The sequence below is a fragment of the Natator depressus genome, chromosome 13, assembly GCF_965152275.1.
Source record: "Natator depressus isolate rNatDep1 chromosome 13, rNatDep2.hap1, whole genome shotgun sequence".
In the NCBI taxonomy this organism is placed as follows: Eukaryota; Metazoa; Chordata; order Testudines; family Cheloniidae; genus Natator; species Natator depressus.
In genome coordinates this window covers 14,602,795-14,618,878 of record NC_134246.1, presented here as the reverse complement: position 1 = coordinate 14,618,878, position 16,084 = coordinate 14,602,795, and the positions used below count along the sequence as shown (strand labels likewise).

General features: G+C 38.4%; 1 protein-coding gene across 2 annotated transcripts in view; it reads left to right on the top strand.

Moving 5' to 3' along the window:
* Positions 1-16,084, top strand: part of TSHZ2 (teashirt zinc finger homeobox 2) — a 257,252-nt gene that overhangs the window by 140,945 nt on the left and 100,223 nt on the right. Inside the window, exon 2 of one of the 2 annotated variants that reach the window (XM_074969951.1) lies at positions 11,945-14,875. In XM_074969951.1, the coding sequence (XP_074826052.1) occupies positions 11,945-14,875 (2,931 nt within the window). Of the gene's footprint in view, positions 1-11,944; positions 15,003-16,084 lie in introns of both variants that reach the window. The other variant, XM_074969950.1, reaches the window with a different exon arrangement.

The following is a 16,084-nucleotide window of genomic DNA, read 5'->3' as shown; positions in this document are numbered from 1 at the left end:
TGGATTATTTCCCCCAAATCTGCAGGCCAGTGTGGTGCAAGATATTGCTGACCACACTGGCGTTAATATGTATGCATTCCCACTCTCTGATGTGACCCTCCTCCCGCTCCCCAAGTGCAGAGAGTCCTGGGCCTGCAGCTAACAAGGTAGCCCAAGGCAGCTAGATTCCCATTGCAGTCATGCTGCCAGTGGATTACAAGGGGCTCTGGCCGAAGTCTGGAAGCACAGACATTCCCAGGGCACTCTGGAAACCATCTTGAGATTCGTGGGATTCAGAATCCAAAATTGTGGCACTTCTAATGGGGGAGGGGTGAAAAGCTACCCCCAAGGAAAGAATGAGTAGGGTAGTCCTCAAGTGTGGAGTTTAGCTTCCCTTTTTCTGCTCTGTTAGGCTATAATTTTCCTCTAGGGTTCAGTACTTATCCCTCCATATTTTTCCTCTGTTTTATTTCTGAATTTATTTATAATATTTTAACAAACACCTTGAACACACTTTTTGGGGGGAGACAAAGGGGGCGAAAGAGTTTTAAAAGGGACCTGATCTTGTACCCATTAAAGAAAGCGTTGACACTGACTTCAGTGAAACTAGGTCTGATTCTGATCACCTTGCTGAGGTGTGACACAGTTTAACTATCCAGTGACTTCCCGGCAATGTAATCTAGATCTCAGGATTTAGACCTATATGAATGGAGCCTATTTGATAGGCCTGAACCTGCAAGGTGCTGAGCTCTTCTAACATTCACTGACTCCTGTGGGAGGGGAACAAATTCAGAAGCCTGGCAGAGGCAATCATCCCTGTACAGGATTGGGTCCTCTGAGTATTACCTCTGTCTTGGAGAGAAAACTGAGTAACAAGTTAACTCTGTGTGTTGGTGGGTGGGTGAGTGTGGGGTAAAATGAATCAAGTGTTTCAGCTCTGTATTAGAACACATGGACACAAAGGGTGGGAAGGCTGTCACTCAGTGATGAAACTTCTTAAAAACATCTTATAGACTCTGTTCTTTTCTATAATACGGATTGAATTCTGACTATTGTATGTGACTCAGGGAATGACATTGTTCATGTATAGACTGTATGTTTTGAGGGAGATGTTTTGACCTTTTTCATCTCTGGCCGGTGTTGCAAAGATGGAGTGATGTAGAACAGAGATTTTGTGACAGAGTAATAATAAGAAAGAATCTGACTGCCAGTTGTTCATTATAGGGACTCTTCTAAATGCCAGCACCTTCTATGTTTGCCTTCAAACAACACGAATACCAAAATCACCATAGTAAACAGAGATAGAAAGAGACAGAAAGGTTAAAAGTGTACTCATAATCTCTTGCTTTTCTTCCTAAACATGTTTGATAGCAATATTGTTTCTTAAAAACAATATGACCTCATTTGTAAAGCAATATTCATGCTAAACTAGTCAGCTGTTAAATATGCCCAGCACTGTGAATTATGATGAAGCTAAACCAGAATTTCAATTATTTTCTGGACACATTTAAAATTATAATACTTTACCAGGTTAGTGTTATAGTTCATACAAATTACTCACAAAGTATCATATCAATCTCTTGCAACTGCTTATTGCGTACATATCTGAGAAGTCAGTCGAAGTAAGACACTGGCCAGGGCAATGACCTTCATGCTGGCTTAGTGCTTTGATGGCTATGGTTGATTGTTAGATGGCTATGAGTGCATGGATATCTAATTGTCAAAAGTCAGCAGTTGCTGGCTGTAATATTTATTATGAATGAAACAGATTATTTGTTTGGACCACCATTTTCCACAATATGTTCCTGAAAGGAAAATAAAGGAGATACAACATTGGAAGTTCTGTACATTCTTCATCAACATCCCTTTTACACTCAGATCTTGGCATGGCATTACAAGTAAAACTGCACACTTTTATATTATTTGCTGGGTTGATTTAAACAAAACAAAACAAGCATACGCATAAGACAAAGGAATTACATTTTATCAGCTCCCTTCCTTTCTACTTGCATACCTTGTCTAAAAAGATTTTAAAGCTAAATTATCTCAGTCTCGATTCATCCAGCTATGGTTAATCAGCCCAGATTCATGAATATAAACGGTTAATGGTACCGTTTGTTTAAAGCAGATCTCACAGAGGCTGTTACTTAGCTGGCTACCCAAAGCAAAAACCAAAGGGCCTAGTACCCTTCAGACAAATGTAATAACGTATTGATAAAGCCATGTTAGTGTTTTTCTTAAAAAATGGGAACAGTATAATAACAGGTCATAATCATCAAGTTATAGTGAGGAGCTTAAATTTTATATAGTACCCAGATGGGTGAGAAGCTTGTGCTTTAATAAGAACACATATAGACACTCTGCCTTTATCACCACCAAATCATAAAGCTGAGCACACATATAGCACTGTAGATTTTCAGAGTGCTGTACAAACATTATCTAATAAATCCTTAGAACATTCATGGGAACTATTCACTCAGCATAATTTCCCCATTTTACAGGTGGAGAAATAGAGACACAGAGAATTTAAGGGGTTGATCCAATGCTGATTGAAGTGATTAGAGACAATGCTGGCAGACTTCAATGAGCATTGGGTCTTGGCCAAGTCTACTCAAGAAGTCAGTAGAACAGCCAGGAGTATAACACAGGAGATCTTGCCTTTTAGCCCCATCCTAAGCTAACAATAATTCCTTCCTATCGAAGTCAAAGTTACCTCATTTAGCCATGTCACTGTTGCTGAACCCAGGCTACTGCAACTTAAAGTTGAATTATTAATTGTTATTCTAATCAAAGATATCTGTTCCATAACCTCTATATTAAGGCATACAGTCAATTAAGGGATGTCCTGAATAGGAACAAACAACACATGTTTAAGTGCTTTCTTGAATCAGGGCCTAAATTCTTTTTTATTCCATTGGGCTCATCACCATTCTTAGCCTAGTCAGTCTGCTTTGAACTGGGGGGAAGTGGCCAGACTTTTCAAAAGTATAATAAAATAATAATTGTTAGCTTTTATGTAGTGCTTTACATGTTCAAAGCACTGTACAAACATTAGCTAATGACAAAAATAGCAATTTGCCACAGCAGAGGACCATACCTAAACACTTAAAAAAATGTGTGTAGACCGTCAGTACTTTTTTTTTTTACATGCTGAATATAGTAATACATAGGAATTTGATTGTATGGATCTAATTTTAGCGTATACAGTGTGCTTTCATATGCAGAAATCTTGACTCTGATCAGGGAAATTGCTGATCTCACACTGGATTATTGGACATATTTTGCAGGCTTTGGGTTTATCCTTGTAAATATTCTAAAACAGGGTCCAAGTAATTTGAAGTGAGTTGCACTAGATAATATTTATTCTATGTATGAGGCAAACCATGGATTCAGTAAAAATGATTCAAAGTTGTGGTTTTTTTAAAAAAGATCAAAACACCCAAGTGTTATAAACATCACTTTCAGCCTCTCTCTATTTGTAATTGAATTTAATATAAATGTATTTCATTAGTGGAGAGCAGTCTTCATGGCCATACAATAGCAAACAAATTCTTCAGAAGCATCTTTAATTATTCATTTGGTTGTACTATATTTTATGTTACTTTTCATAAATGTTAATCTTTATTATTGCCTTACCAGTGAGAAAAAAAAAAAGAAAGAAAAAGAAATACCTGTTATTAAATGACCTATCAGGCTGACATGGATAAATGTTGGTAGCTATTTAATTGTTTCCCATCTGCAGTTTTATACAGTTTCTATCAAACTGAAGGGTAATTTTTTTAGTAGCTGCTTATTTTAAATGTACAAAACCCTTGTGTGTAATTCCATTAGCTGCCCTACAGCATTGCAATCTACAGTTTCCCTGAGGCTGTTGTGAAATATTGATGAAATCCTTGCTTTTGTGGCTTCCTCTGATACACTAAACATTTGTCTGATGTTAGTTGAACTTGAATGGATCTGTTCAGAGCTATATCAGTAGTGACTTCAAAGGCTGCAAGGCTGTTACAGTTTTTTTTTTACAAACTGAAGTTTCAAAGCCTTACCATGTGGTACTTTAAAAAAACAAAGTTCATATCAAATGAACCAAAGTGTTAGCAATACACTGGTAGGACTCATTACAATTTCAATTTATATACATATGTATTTTTCTTATTCTGATTGGTAGTTTGTACCGCTTAAAAAAATGTAGATCAGTATTTGAGAGGGAGGATGAAGAACAACAAAAGGAAGGAAGAAAAAAACTTGATTTGAAAGTTTGATTTAAAATGTGCCGTTGTGTAGTTGCTAATAAAAAACAATAGGTCAGGAGGACAATGGGACAAGTAAAGAAAGGCAATGAGAACCAGAGGTTTCAGCTTTACGATTTTCTAGGTTAAATCTATTTACGTTGCCATATGGATTCACTTACGTTGCCTGGGTATGAGACTCAAATTCATTACAATACTGTCCTTTTTGTCATCTGGGACCTAGCTGCATTTTCCGAAATGGCCTCCAGACTTGCACCCATTATTTTGTGCATACAAATCATAGAGATGTGTTACTACCTGATATGCATATCAAAATTGGCCTCGATCCAGCTGTCACTGAAGTCAATGCCAGAACTTCCATGGACTTCAATGGTAACAGGATCGGGCCCATTTATTCATTCTATATCAGCTCCCATATATCAGGAATCTGGTATTTGCACTCACAAATGATTGCGAAGACAAAATTCGGTACTGTCAGAATTTCATGCTTGCTCAGAATTTGCTGGGAGCCACACACATGGAGGAAAATATTGACTCAGGAATGTCAAATACCATACCATCAGCTGTTTTACAAAAAAAAAAATTAGCAAATTCCAGGGCTTTGGAGGACACAAAGTGTTCTTAACCTTGTGTAACTCATTGTATTAATGGCAGATGCCTTCAGCTATGGAAACTGAGGAGCTGACCCTAAGCACAGTTATGTACACTTGTGAAACATAGCTGGTACCTGGAAACTCAGTAAGTCAGAACGATTGATCCCAGAACAGAGTTGGTATGATTTAAATTACTCTTTCTCCTACCCTTTGACAGCTGACTATGTAAACAAGCTTGACCTAGTCCCTAGAGAAAATTATTCAGGAGAGAACTCTATTGTGGCTCTGGTCCCTGTTATGGCTGTTGGGCTTACTGTTTTAATGGAAAGCACCAGTCCCTCTTCCCTCTCTCTTTTCAGTTTTCCTTTTGTTGTAGTTTTCTGTTTTATTGTTGGCTTTGAGGGTCTAAGGGTTTTGTGGCTGGAAACCCAATTCACAGCATATATACTTCTAACCTATGTGATGGACTCATGACTATGTTCCGTGGAAGGCACAGAGGGCATGATCCTGTATTCCTCATCCCGCTGAAAGCCCTACTGAAGTCAACGGGAGCAGCCAGGAATAGGATCCGTACAGTAAACCTTATAACAAAACTTTATTTTTAGAACACAGAATTAACATCCAAAATTGTTTCATTTCATCACCACGTGCAAATAACAGTTATGCTTCAAGGAAGCATGCCTTGCCATGTTAAAAGTCATTCATGGCAAATGCCACTTCAAGAGGGGCTGGCACGCTACACTATAAAGTGCTCCTGATCTGCAATGTTTGGAAGTCATACCATCTGCTTCTTCCCAGGTGTGGACCTTGTGATGTGGACCTTGTGGAGTTTCCTGGGTCCTCTGTCCCCATCCTGTTGCTTTTATCCTGTGAGGTGATATGGCTTTCAACTTGACTCATTACCAGATTATGACTATATTTGAATGTAAGGGGCTGAGAACAAGTTCCTCCCACAATCCACAGTGTTGTGGTAGAGATTCAGGGACATCTCTGAGGCTGGCTCTGTAATAGTGGGAATGTCTTGTCTGTCCTGCTGCTCTGGCTGAACTCAGAGTAGAATTTGGCCCTCAATAAACAATTGTGAGATGACCAGAAAATGCTATTTACATGCTTTTTGTGGTTCTCAGCCATGGTGTGACCTGCTGTAGATTCCTGGAGAAGGCAGAACTTCCAAGCAACAGTAAATTGTGTGTGAGATAACAATACAATTTCCATGTGCTGGGGACAGAGGAAAGTTATTGGATGGAATGAAATTGTGCAAATGAAAGTGGAATATTAAGAAAAATCTCCTATTTGTGACTGTGAGGGCTGTTAGACTATGAAATTGCATCACAAGAGAGGGGGTAGAAACTCCATCACTGAGCCATTTAAATCTGAGTTGGGAACCACTGGTAAATATTGTTTATGGGAAATTTGCTAACAATTCCCACATGTCCAGCATTGTTTGCTGGTCCCTCAGGGCAGAGCCAGTCCATTCAGTATTTCCTCAAGATTCTGAGAACACGTAAAACGTCTCCACAGGATTCTAGAGTAAAAGACCATAGGAAACAATCTTGCACTATCAAGGGGGTTCAACTAGATAACTTTGGAGGTTTTTTCCATTTCCAATTCTTATGGTTCTGTTACAGGCAAAGCGCTATCACTCCCCTTACGGAAAAGTGTTAAAGACTTACTAGAGAAAGGTTATCATCCTATATGTTTTCTGATCAGACTATGACATTTAATAAAAAGTTATACACCCCTGCTATAGAATTGTGTATGATCATCTAAACAAACCCCCCAAAACTGTATCACTCCCTATCAGAGCACAAATTCCATACACTTTGAGTTATTTCTATAGAACATGATTACATTTCTATAGAACCCCATTTGTTTCAATCCTATTAAATTCCAAAAGGCTTTTACTGCGGGGTCTATCCAGTAGAGTAAGGATGGGGTTTTCTGCCAGTGCCAATTTATCTTTTCAGTTGTTTTGCACACTGGGATGAATCTGCAGCCATGAACTTAGAAAAAGAGCCAGGTTAGGATTTGTCTTTGGAAAGCTAATGTAGTTAGACATTTTTGAGAAAAAGCAATGAGAAGTGGTCATTATCCATTATCTGCATGAAATATTTCAGAGAAAGAAACTGCTGTTGCCAAAATGAAAAGATGTTTGAGTTCAAGCCAGACAAGAAGGAAACAAGATCACCTTATAGAACTGTGAGATCTCTGTACTAATGATGTTATTTCAAGTGAAATTGGAATATATGTATGAAAAAGTACAGATGGTGTATGGGTTTTAGGTGGATTAACAACATTGTTCTGGACAATGATTCACTGTCCCTTTTCTTGGCAAAAAATAAATTTTCCAGTCTTGGAAAGAAATGTGTATATATTTTAAGTAATGTTTCTGTATGTGGAAAAAGAGAGCAAATTTGATTGAAAATAGCATCCTCTGGTAGAAAAATTAACAGTAAAAATGCAGTATAATTTAAATATGTATATATGTTCAACCCCTACTGGTCCAAGTTCAGAGGTGATACATATAATGTGATACAAGTTACATGTTAGTGAGTGGGTGTAAGGGATTTAAATTCAACAGAATTGACTAAGTGTAAATCTGGCCTAGTGTTGGCTGTACTATAAGGGTCAAAGTTTCAAGGTAGTTGTATGTGGGTTTTTGAGGCCACAACAATGCACATTAATTTTTGCAGGTGCACTAACAGTGTCCGTTTCTGTAATATTGGTCCTTTGTATGATGCTAGCATCTACACTGAAAGTGGCTATATGACACTACATGTGGAGTATATTTGTTGACCTTAAGATATAGGTTTGTAAATAGAGAAGGATAAACCTGTTTAGACAGACAGCCTTGCACAAATCTTCACCCAAAGGTCAAAGTAAACCCTAACCATTTTATTTTATTTGGAGAATCAAAAAGCGCATTTTTCTTTCTTTCCTCTTTCTCTCCCCACCCCTCATGCTTTTCATGGTTTTCACAAAGCCTCTGCACTTCCAGGGTCCAGCCAGAAGTGCAAGTGCCTAAATGAAACTAGACTGAGGGCTTGTCTAAATGGGAAAATTATTCCATTTAATCTATGCCAGTATAACTCCCCCATGTGGACACTCTGTTCTGGAATAAAAGTCCCTTTATTCTGGAATAATTACTCTGCTCCCAAAGAAATACAATAGGTCTAAAAAACCCCAAAACAAACAAAACACAGGGCTGTTTTCTATACCCCTTTTAGCCACGCTGCTTTAGTTACTATGAATCCAACTGTATAGGATTCAAATGGAGAAGAAAAATTAGAGTAATAAAAGTTTAGAAATTTCTCACAATTCCCTAAAACACTGTTTCTACCCATAACAATGTCATAATTTTTAAAATCCAACATTGTGGGATCTACCAGGACTAAAAGCAAATGCTGCATTTCCACTTGGGAAGCCCAGAGTCACCTCCATCCATAATTATAACGTTTCTGGTTTTACTCTGGGCTGCAAGATAGTGGATTTTAACCCTGCAGTAGTTCAGGATTGTATATTGCCCATTTTACACCTTTGATGTGACTAATTTAACTTTGGGGCTGGTTTAATTATGGTGGAGTAATTTCACAGCTGGAAGGGAAGAAGAAATGTTTATCTAGCAGGCAGATAAAGGGCAGCTGGTTGAACTTCTCAGAAGTTTAGAATATTAGAATAAATCCACGGGAAAAAAGAATAGCGAGAAGAGTGAAGGTGAAGCCAGCAACAGTCCCTGGTAAATACAGTTTATCACATGGTTCTGCAATTTACTACACTGATATCATCACTATGTGTGTGAGAGTAAAATAATTGTGTGTGAATGTGTTTAGCAGTGAAATCCACTTAAGTAAATATGGTAGAAAGAGAAGCAAAATATCTTTCTAAAGCATTGTGACTGTTGCTCCAGTTAAATAAGCATTTAAATGAATTAATCTGCTTTGTATCAGTTTATACAAAGCTTTACATATGGTGAAACCTTACTAAAATAATCACTGGTAGATGGATACATGCATTCATTATACATCCAGGCTGCCTGCATTCAAGAGGCCTTCACTACACAAAATGCCCACAGCAAATCATTTAAGCAAAGTGAATGGTTTTAAATGTCTGATATTAAGCTGTGTTTTTAAAGCTGCCCAGAATCCTTAACCATTATTAAAAATGGACTTGACTGATGCTTTTGTGAATTTTTGATGGTGCCTTCTCATAAGTTACTATATTGTTTTCATTAGATTGTCAGTGTATTATGCAGACAAACAAACAAAGGAAAAGGAAAAAAGCGGACTTCTGAGCATATGTTATTCTTCTGTAAAGGTTATAGTAAACATGTCAATGCCTAATTAAGCAGCAAATTTTATCTGTATGGGGGGGAGGGGGAAGGTGCAGCTGTCTGGTGGTTTTGCTTCTCCTAGTAAATCTATTTAGAAGGACAGAGAATATTGTGAAAGAAAGAGTACAGTACTTACCTTCCAAAGAAAAAATTCCCTTTTTCATGAAAAACGGGCTTAATGGTATTCAACTAGTTCATATAAAAATGGGGAATCAACTCAACTCCACCCTGGAACCGTGAACTCAGTGGCTAAGTGCTTTTCTTCTGATTTTTTCACTCACGTCCCTCTTTATTTTTGTTTTGCTCATTACAATATGCATGGCACTGTGATGCATGTTGGCAGGAGTCCAGTGTTGCTACCTAAACTATATGGTATCTCTGACACCAGAAGAACAATGTCAGCCCTGCTCATCAGTTCATGCTGTTTGATTAACAAGGTTACTATTCATAATATGTAGTAGCGCTCACCTTCCTGCACACACTCATAAGGGAGGTCATGGTGAACATCATCTAGTTACTAGAGCTAGGAGTTGGAACACCTGAATTCAAGTCCCAGATCTGTGTTTGACTTGCTGCCTGTCCCTGAACAAGTCAATTAACCTGCCTGTGCCTCAGTTTACCCATCTGCAAATGGAGTCATAATATATTCTGATCCACACAGAGACATTGAGAGGCTTATTTATTTAATGTTTGACAAGCATTTTGTAATCCTTAGTTGAAGGCACCCATTCACATGCACAGTATTATCATTATGATATGTAGTATTGTTGTTTTATCACATTATACATGGCACATATTCATTCATTCATAGTTACTGCTGTTAGCTTTACCGCCATTTGAGAAGCTCTCTGGTGTCACATCCCCATGCAACAATCAGCCAAAGAGAGCTAGAAGAATGATGTAATCAGTATTCTTCCTAGAATTCAGCGAATAATGTGCAACGCAGAATGTCTTCAATGAATTTAGCATCTCTTTATCTTCATGGAATATCCACAAGTAGATCATAGCTGCCTCTAACTTACTTGTAATTCAGGTTTATTCAGCAACCTGTTTTTTAATATTTTTCCTCTATGGGTTGATTGCAAACATTTCTTTGTTGCTGTAAGATATTCAGCGTGTGATTCTGAATCTCATCTGTGTTGTTCAACTTTGATTGGTAGAGCAGGTTGAAAAACTGAATTAAATTGAAATTTCTGAAAATTAGTTTACAGAAAGTTTTGTCTATATTTTTGTCAACATTTTGAATGTTTCCAAATTTTCTGACTAGCTCTATTGATTGATCAATGTGGTATCATTTATGCAGTAATGCCACTGTCATGGGTGAGGGCCCCCTAAAAGTCATGAGATTAGTTTAAAAGTCACGGGATTTTTAACATAAAATAAATATTGGCTTTTTTCATTTGCTTTTTGTTTTTTGAGCCTTTAAGAATCATGTTTGTCAAGCTTTTCTCAGCCATCATGAGGGCTAAATCTTTTTTTTTTTAAATAGAGCTTTGATTATTACATAATCACATGATTCCTTGAGTTGGTCGCTAAGAGAAACACTAAATATCACAATGAAATCATTCCAGTTGGCAACATTGTTTGTGTTTCCTGATTGAATGAGCAGAGAAGTGTGTTATGCATGAAGGCTTGTGCCTGTGAATTTAAAAATTGGTTTCCATGAATGTTTGTATCAGTAAAAGTTGACTATTTGAATATCTACTTACAGGGCAAACAACAGGGGTATGAGTACTGCCAAAGTAGATTAATTAAAAATTTAGGGTGGCTATTAATAGGAAAATGTTTGAAGTACTCCTTTCCTCTTAGATTCCCTTCTGATTGAAGTCCAAAGATGAAATCCTGGCATTGTTGAGTCAAGGGGAGTTTTGCGATTGACTTCAGTGGGGCCGGGGTTTCATCCTAAACCTGATTCTCCTTTCCCTTGTATCAATTTCATACCAGTTTAGCTCCATTTACTTCAGTGCAATTAGTCCTGATTTAGTGCCACCAGAAATTCCTTAATTAATTTTAAAATTTGTAGCTCTACCAATATCAAGTTTATCTTATTAATTAAAATAGTTCATTTGTCAAATAAAACCACACTGGATTTGCTTTACTTTTTTTAGTTTTATAGTTAATATCGGTCTATCTCAGCCATATCCTTCCATAGCTTCTTAGGCTTCTGCCCTAGAATATTTCTTTTATCAAACTATAATTTGCATTGATGGAATACAGTGCTTTTACAAACAGAGGTTTCAGTTGAACCTATTAATTGTTTCAAGTGTAGTAATTTGGAATATCAATTATTTGCACACATCCTGAAATGCTTTTTTAAGGTGATCAAATGGCAAAAGATTTCTGTTCCTAGATAATTCTATGAACCAGGAATATTAGAGCAGTTATTTTTCTTCTATTCCTTGCCAATTCTCTCTCTCTCTCTCTCTTTCTCTCTCTCTCTCTTTTCTTTTCCTTGAGTCTAATAACAAAGTCATAAAAATGAGACTTTTAGTATGAACTTAAAGTTCTCACATATGAATTTTCCAACTGTCCCATTAGAGGACAGTTAGAATTATACTCCCATGACAGGAAAATTATTAACTCAGAATCTCTGGCAGTTATAAAGAATTACGATCATCCAAAAACCTCAGCAAGCTTTACAAAAAGACATCATTTGACTTTTTCACTTCCAGGACTAACAGACAATAAAGTTGTAGATTAAAATGAAGTCCAGTAGCAAAAGCACATAGTGAAACTAGAAAAATCAAACTGCAGTGTTATTAACATTTATTTCATATATTGATGTTACATTTCAGGTTACGTCCAAGAGGAAGATATAAAGGAGGAGGAAGAGGATGATGATGACAGTAATTCAACAGCTCAACTTCAGGGCAGCAATGATACTGGCACGGATGAAGAACATGAAGTGGGTCCTGAGCAGAAAGGAAGCTTTAGTTACCAGAATTCTCCAGTAAGTCATATATCTAATCAGGATGTGGAAAATGAGTCCCTGTTAAGTGACGCTAGTGACCAGGTGGCAGATACTAAAAGCATTTGCTCTAGAGAGGTGCAGGATCTGAAAACCAATACCCACCCCAAAGCTCAGAATGAAGCACATGATTGCATGGATAAAATGACAGCAGTCTATGCTAACATACTGTCAGACTCTTATTGGACAGGCTTAGGACTGGGTCTCAAGTTGTCTAACTCTGAAAGAAGGGGCTGTGACAATAGAAATGGAGGTAACAAAAGTGACTTTGATTGGCACCAAGATGCATTGTCAAAAAGCTTACAACAGAGTTTACCTTCCAGACCGGTCTCCAAACCAAATCTTTTCAGTTCAGTACAGCTCTACAGACAAAGCAGCAAAATGTGTGGAACTGTATTCACGGGTGCTAGCAGATTTAGGTGCAGGCAATGCAGTGCTGCCTATGACACCTTGGTAGAGCTAACAGTCCATATGAATGAAACCGGTCATTACCAAGATGACAACCGTAAAAAGGACAAGCACAGACCTACTAGCTACTCAAAGCCCCGGAAAAGGGCCTTTCAGGACATGGACAAGGAAGATGCACAAAAAGTTCTAAAGTGCATGTTCTGTGGTGACTCTTTTGATTCCCTTCAAGATCTGAGCGTTCATATGATAAAAACTAAACATTACCAAAAAGTGCCTTTGAAGGAGCCGGTACCTACCATTTCTTCAAAAATGGTCACTCCCGCAAAGAAACGTGTGTTTGATGTTAACAGACCTTGTTCCCCAGATTCCACAACAGGATCTTTTGCAGATACCTTTTCTCCTCAGAAGAATGCAAGCCTGCAGTTGTCATCTAACAACCGCTATGGCTACCAGAATGGAGCCAGCTACACATGGCAGTTTGAGGCCTGTAAATCCCAGATTTTGAAGTGTATGGAATGCGGAAGTTCACATGACACCTTGCAGCAACTCACCACTCATATGATGGTCACGGGTCATTTCTTGAAAGTCACAAGTTCAGCTTCAAAGAAAGGAAAACAACTAGTACTAGATCCCTTGGCTGTGGAGAAAATGCAATCGCTGTCTGAGGCACCAGCCAATGACACCCAGGTTTCAAAACAATCCAGCAATGCATCTGCGGATGGCATAACTGCATCAGAGCTAAAGAAAGAGAGTAAAAAAGATAAACCTGATGATACAAACAAAGATGAGAAAGTGGTAAAAACTGAAGAGTATGAAGATATGCTTCAGAAACCATTGGATCCTACAATTAAATACCAGTATCTTAGAGAGGAAGATTTAGAAGATGGTTCAAAAGGTGGTGGGGATATTTTAAAGTCTTTGGAAAACACTGTCACCACAGCCATCAATAAAGCTCAAAATGGAGCTCCTAGCTGGAGTGCATATCCTAGTATCCATGCAGCCTATCAGCTCTCAGAAGGAGCAAAGGCTTCCTTACCAGTGGGCTCCCAAGTACTGCAAATCAGGCCCACAATTACCAATAAGTTGAGACCCATTGCTCCAAAGTGGAAAGTTATGCCTCTGGTTCCCAGCTCAGCAAATGTGGCCCAGTGCACTCGAGTGAAGAAGGAAATTGATGACAAAGAAGTCATACAAAAAGACTACACTAAAGAGGGCATCCGAGCTGAAGCTGCTCCACTCTGTCAGAATGAAGGGGAATCTCTCCTCAAATCTGAGGCCCCCGTAGAGCCAAAAAAGACAGAGGCATGTCCCTTGAAGGAGGAGGATAAACCAAAAGAAGATGGTGAGAAAGAAAAAACAAAACCCAAGGAGTCAATAGCAGCTTCCCTCAGCAATGGTTGTGTTGCCGCAAATCATTCTTCTGACTTGCCTTGTGTGAATCCACTTAGTGCCCTGCAATCTGTACTAAATAATCACTTGGGCAAAGCCACTGAGCCTTTACGGCCCCAGTCCAATACCAGCCCCAGCTCGAGCACAATTTCTATGTTCCACAAACCTAACTTAAATATGCTGGAGAAACCAGTTTTATCTCCTGCTCCAACCCCACCAAAGCCTGCCAGCATCTCCAGGCGTTATTTGTTTGAAAACAATGATCAACCTATCGATCTGACCAAATCCAAAAGCAAGAAAGCCGAGTCAGCTCAAGCACAGTCTTGTACTTCCCCACCTCAGAAACATGCTCTGTCTGACATTGCTGACATGGTCAAAGTTCTTCCCAAAGCTACTACACCAAAACCTGCTGTATCTTCTAGGATCCCATCGATGAAATTGGAAATGGACGTCCGACGTTTCGAGGATGTCTCAACAGAAGTCTCCACTCTGCATAAAAGGAAGGGCAGGCAATCAAACTGGAACCCTCAGCATCTCCTGATTTTGCAAGCTCAGTTTGCTTCCAGTCTTTTCCAAACATCAGAAGGTAAATATTTATTATCAGACCTAGGCCCTCAAGAACGCATGCAGATTTCTAAATTTACTGGACTGTCAATGACCACCATCAGCCATTGGTTAGCAAATGTCAAATACCAACTTAGGAAAACTGGAGGAACAAAGTTTTTGAAAAACATGGACAAAGGACACCCAATCTTTTATTGCAGTGACTGTGCATCTCAGTTTAGAACCCCATCTACTTATATTAGCCACTTAGAATCCCATCTAGGTTTCCAAATGAAAGACATGAACAGACTGGCTGTGGAACAGCAAACCAAGGTAGAACAAGAAATCTCCAGAGTTTCAGTTCAGAGATCACCTGAAACAATAGCTGGGGAAGAGGATACGGACTCTAAGTTCAAATGTAAGTTGTGCTGTCGGACATTTGCAAGCAAACATGCCGTAAAACTTCACCTAAGCAAAACACACAGCAAGTCACCAGAACACCATTCACAGTTTGTAGCAGAAGTGGATGAAGAATAACTTTTAAGGTATGCATGCATCAGCTTCACAGCGAGTTTTAACGGCATGATTGTAAGGAGAATTCTTAAAGTGTTTCTTAAAAGTAGAATACATTATAACATTGAAACTATGCTGCTGCATTGATCAGTTTAGATACCCAGGCCATTTTACATTGCATTGAAGAACAGAGCTTCATAAATGGATCTCTATCATGGCCTGAACTGAAAAGTTGCTTCTTTAAAATAGTTTTAACAAAACTGTTTCCCCACTTTTCACATCTCATATTTTCCTGTTTCTAAGTATTATTTTTAGTCCGCCTTCTATTCAGGTTAGTGTGGAGTAGAGCAAATAAATGACTACTCTTCAGTTTTCAATGTCGTTTCCACTAATGGAAGCCTGTTTTTCTGCATTTTCCCTCATAGTTCCAAGGAATTATTTATCCCTCTCCCCTCCATTACTAATGTAGCATCCAATATTTGGGGCGGGGGAGAAAAAGACAATATAATCATGATTAGCAAAACCTCAATTATCCAAAACAGTCCATTATCCCAAAAGGCTTATGTCCCCCATAGTCTATGAATGACATTGAAAATGCTTTTGATTATCTAAAATCTTGGTTATTCCACACATAACATTTGGATGATCAGTGTTGTACTGCACTGGACTTTAATAGCTTCCCTTAACACTTATACCAGTGGTCTCCTTTGAGTTGTTTTGAGTAACCTTCCCGCCTCTTGTGTTCCTAGCCATTCTTTTCTTTGTTCTTGAATGCATCGAATTTACACTTTGTCTCATAGTATCAGTGCGGTCCCAGTGCTCAGTCAGTACTCCCTTCCTCTGTTTGACTTCAGTGAAAGTTTTTGGTGCAGATCAACGCCAAAATATGGGGCTGTTTTTTGCTTCTTAATTGAGAGATTCAGTGGCTTTTATCACAAGCTTAACTTTTCACAAAAAGACAGCTTTCTGGATACTGGTTTTACTGTTATTTTCTCTGTCGAAGAAGGTGTATAACTGTGAGTGCCGTCACAGCCAATGTTTACGATGTGTAAGATAGTATTTAGCTGCTGCATAATTTATAGCATTTTTAATTTTACTGAACTCCCAAACCTGA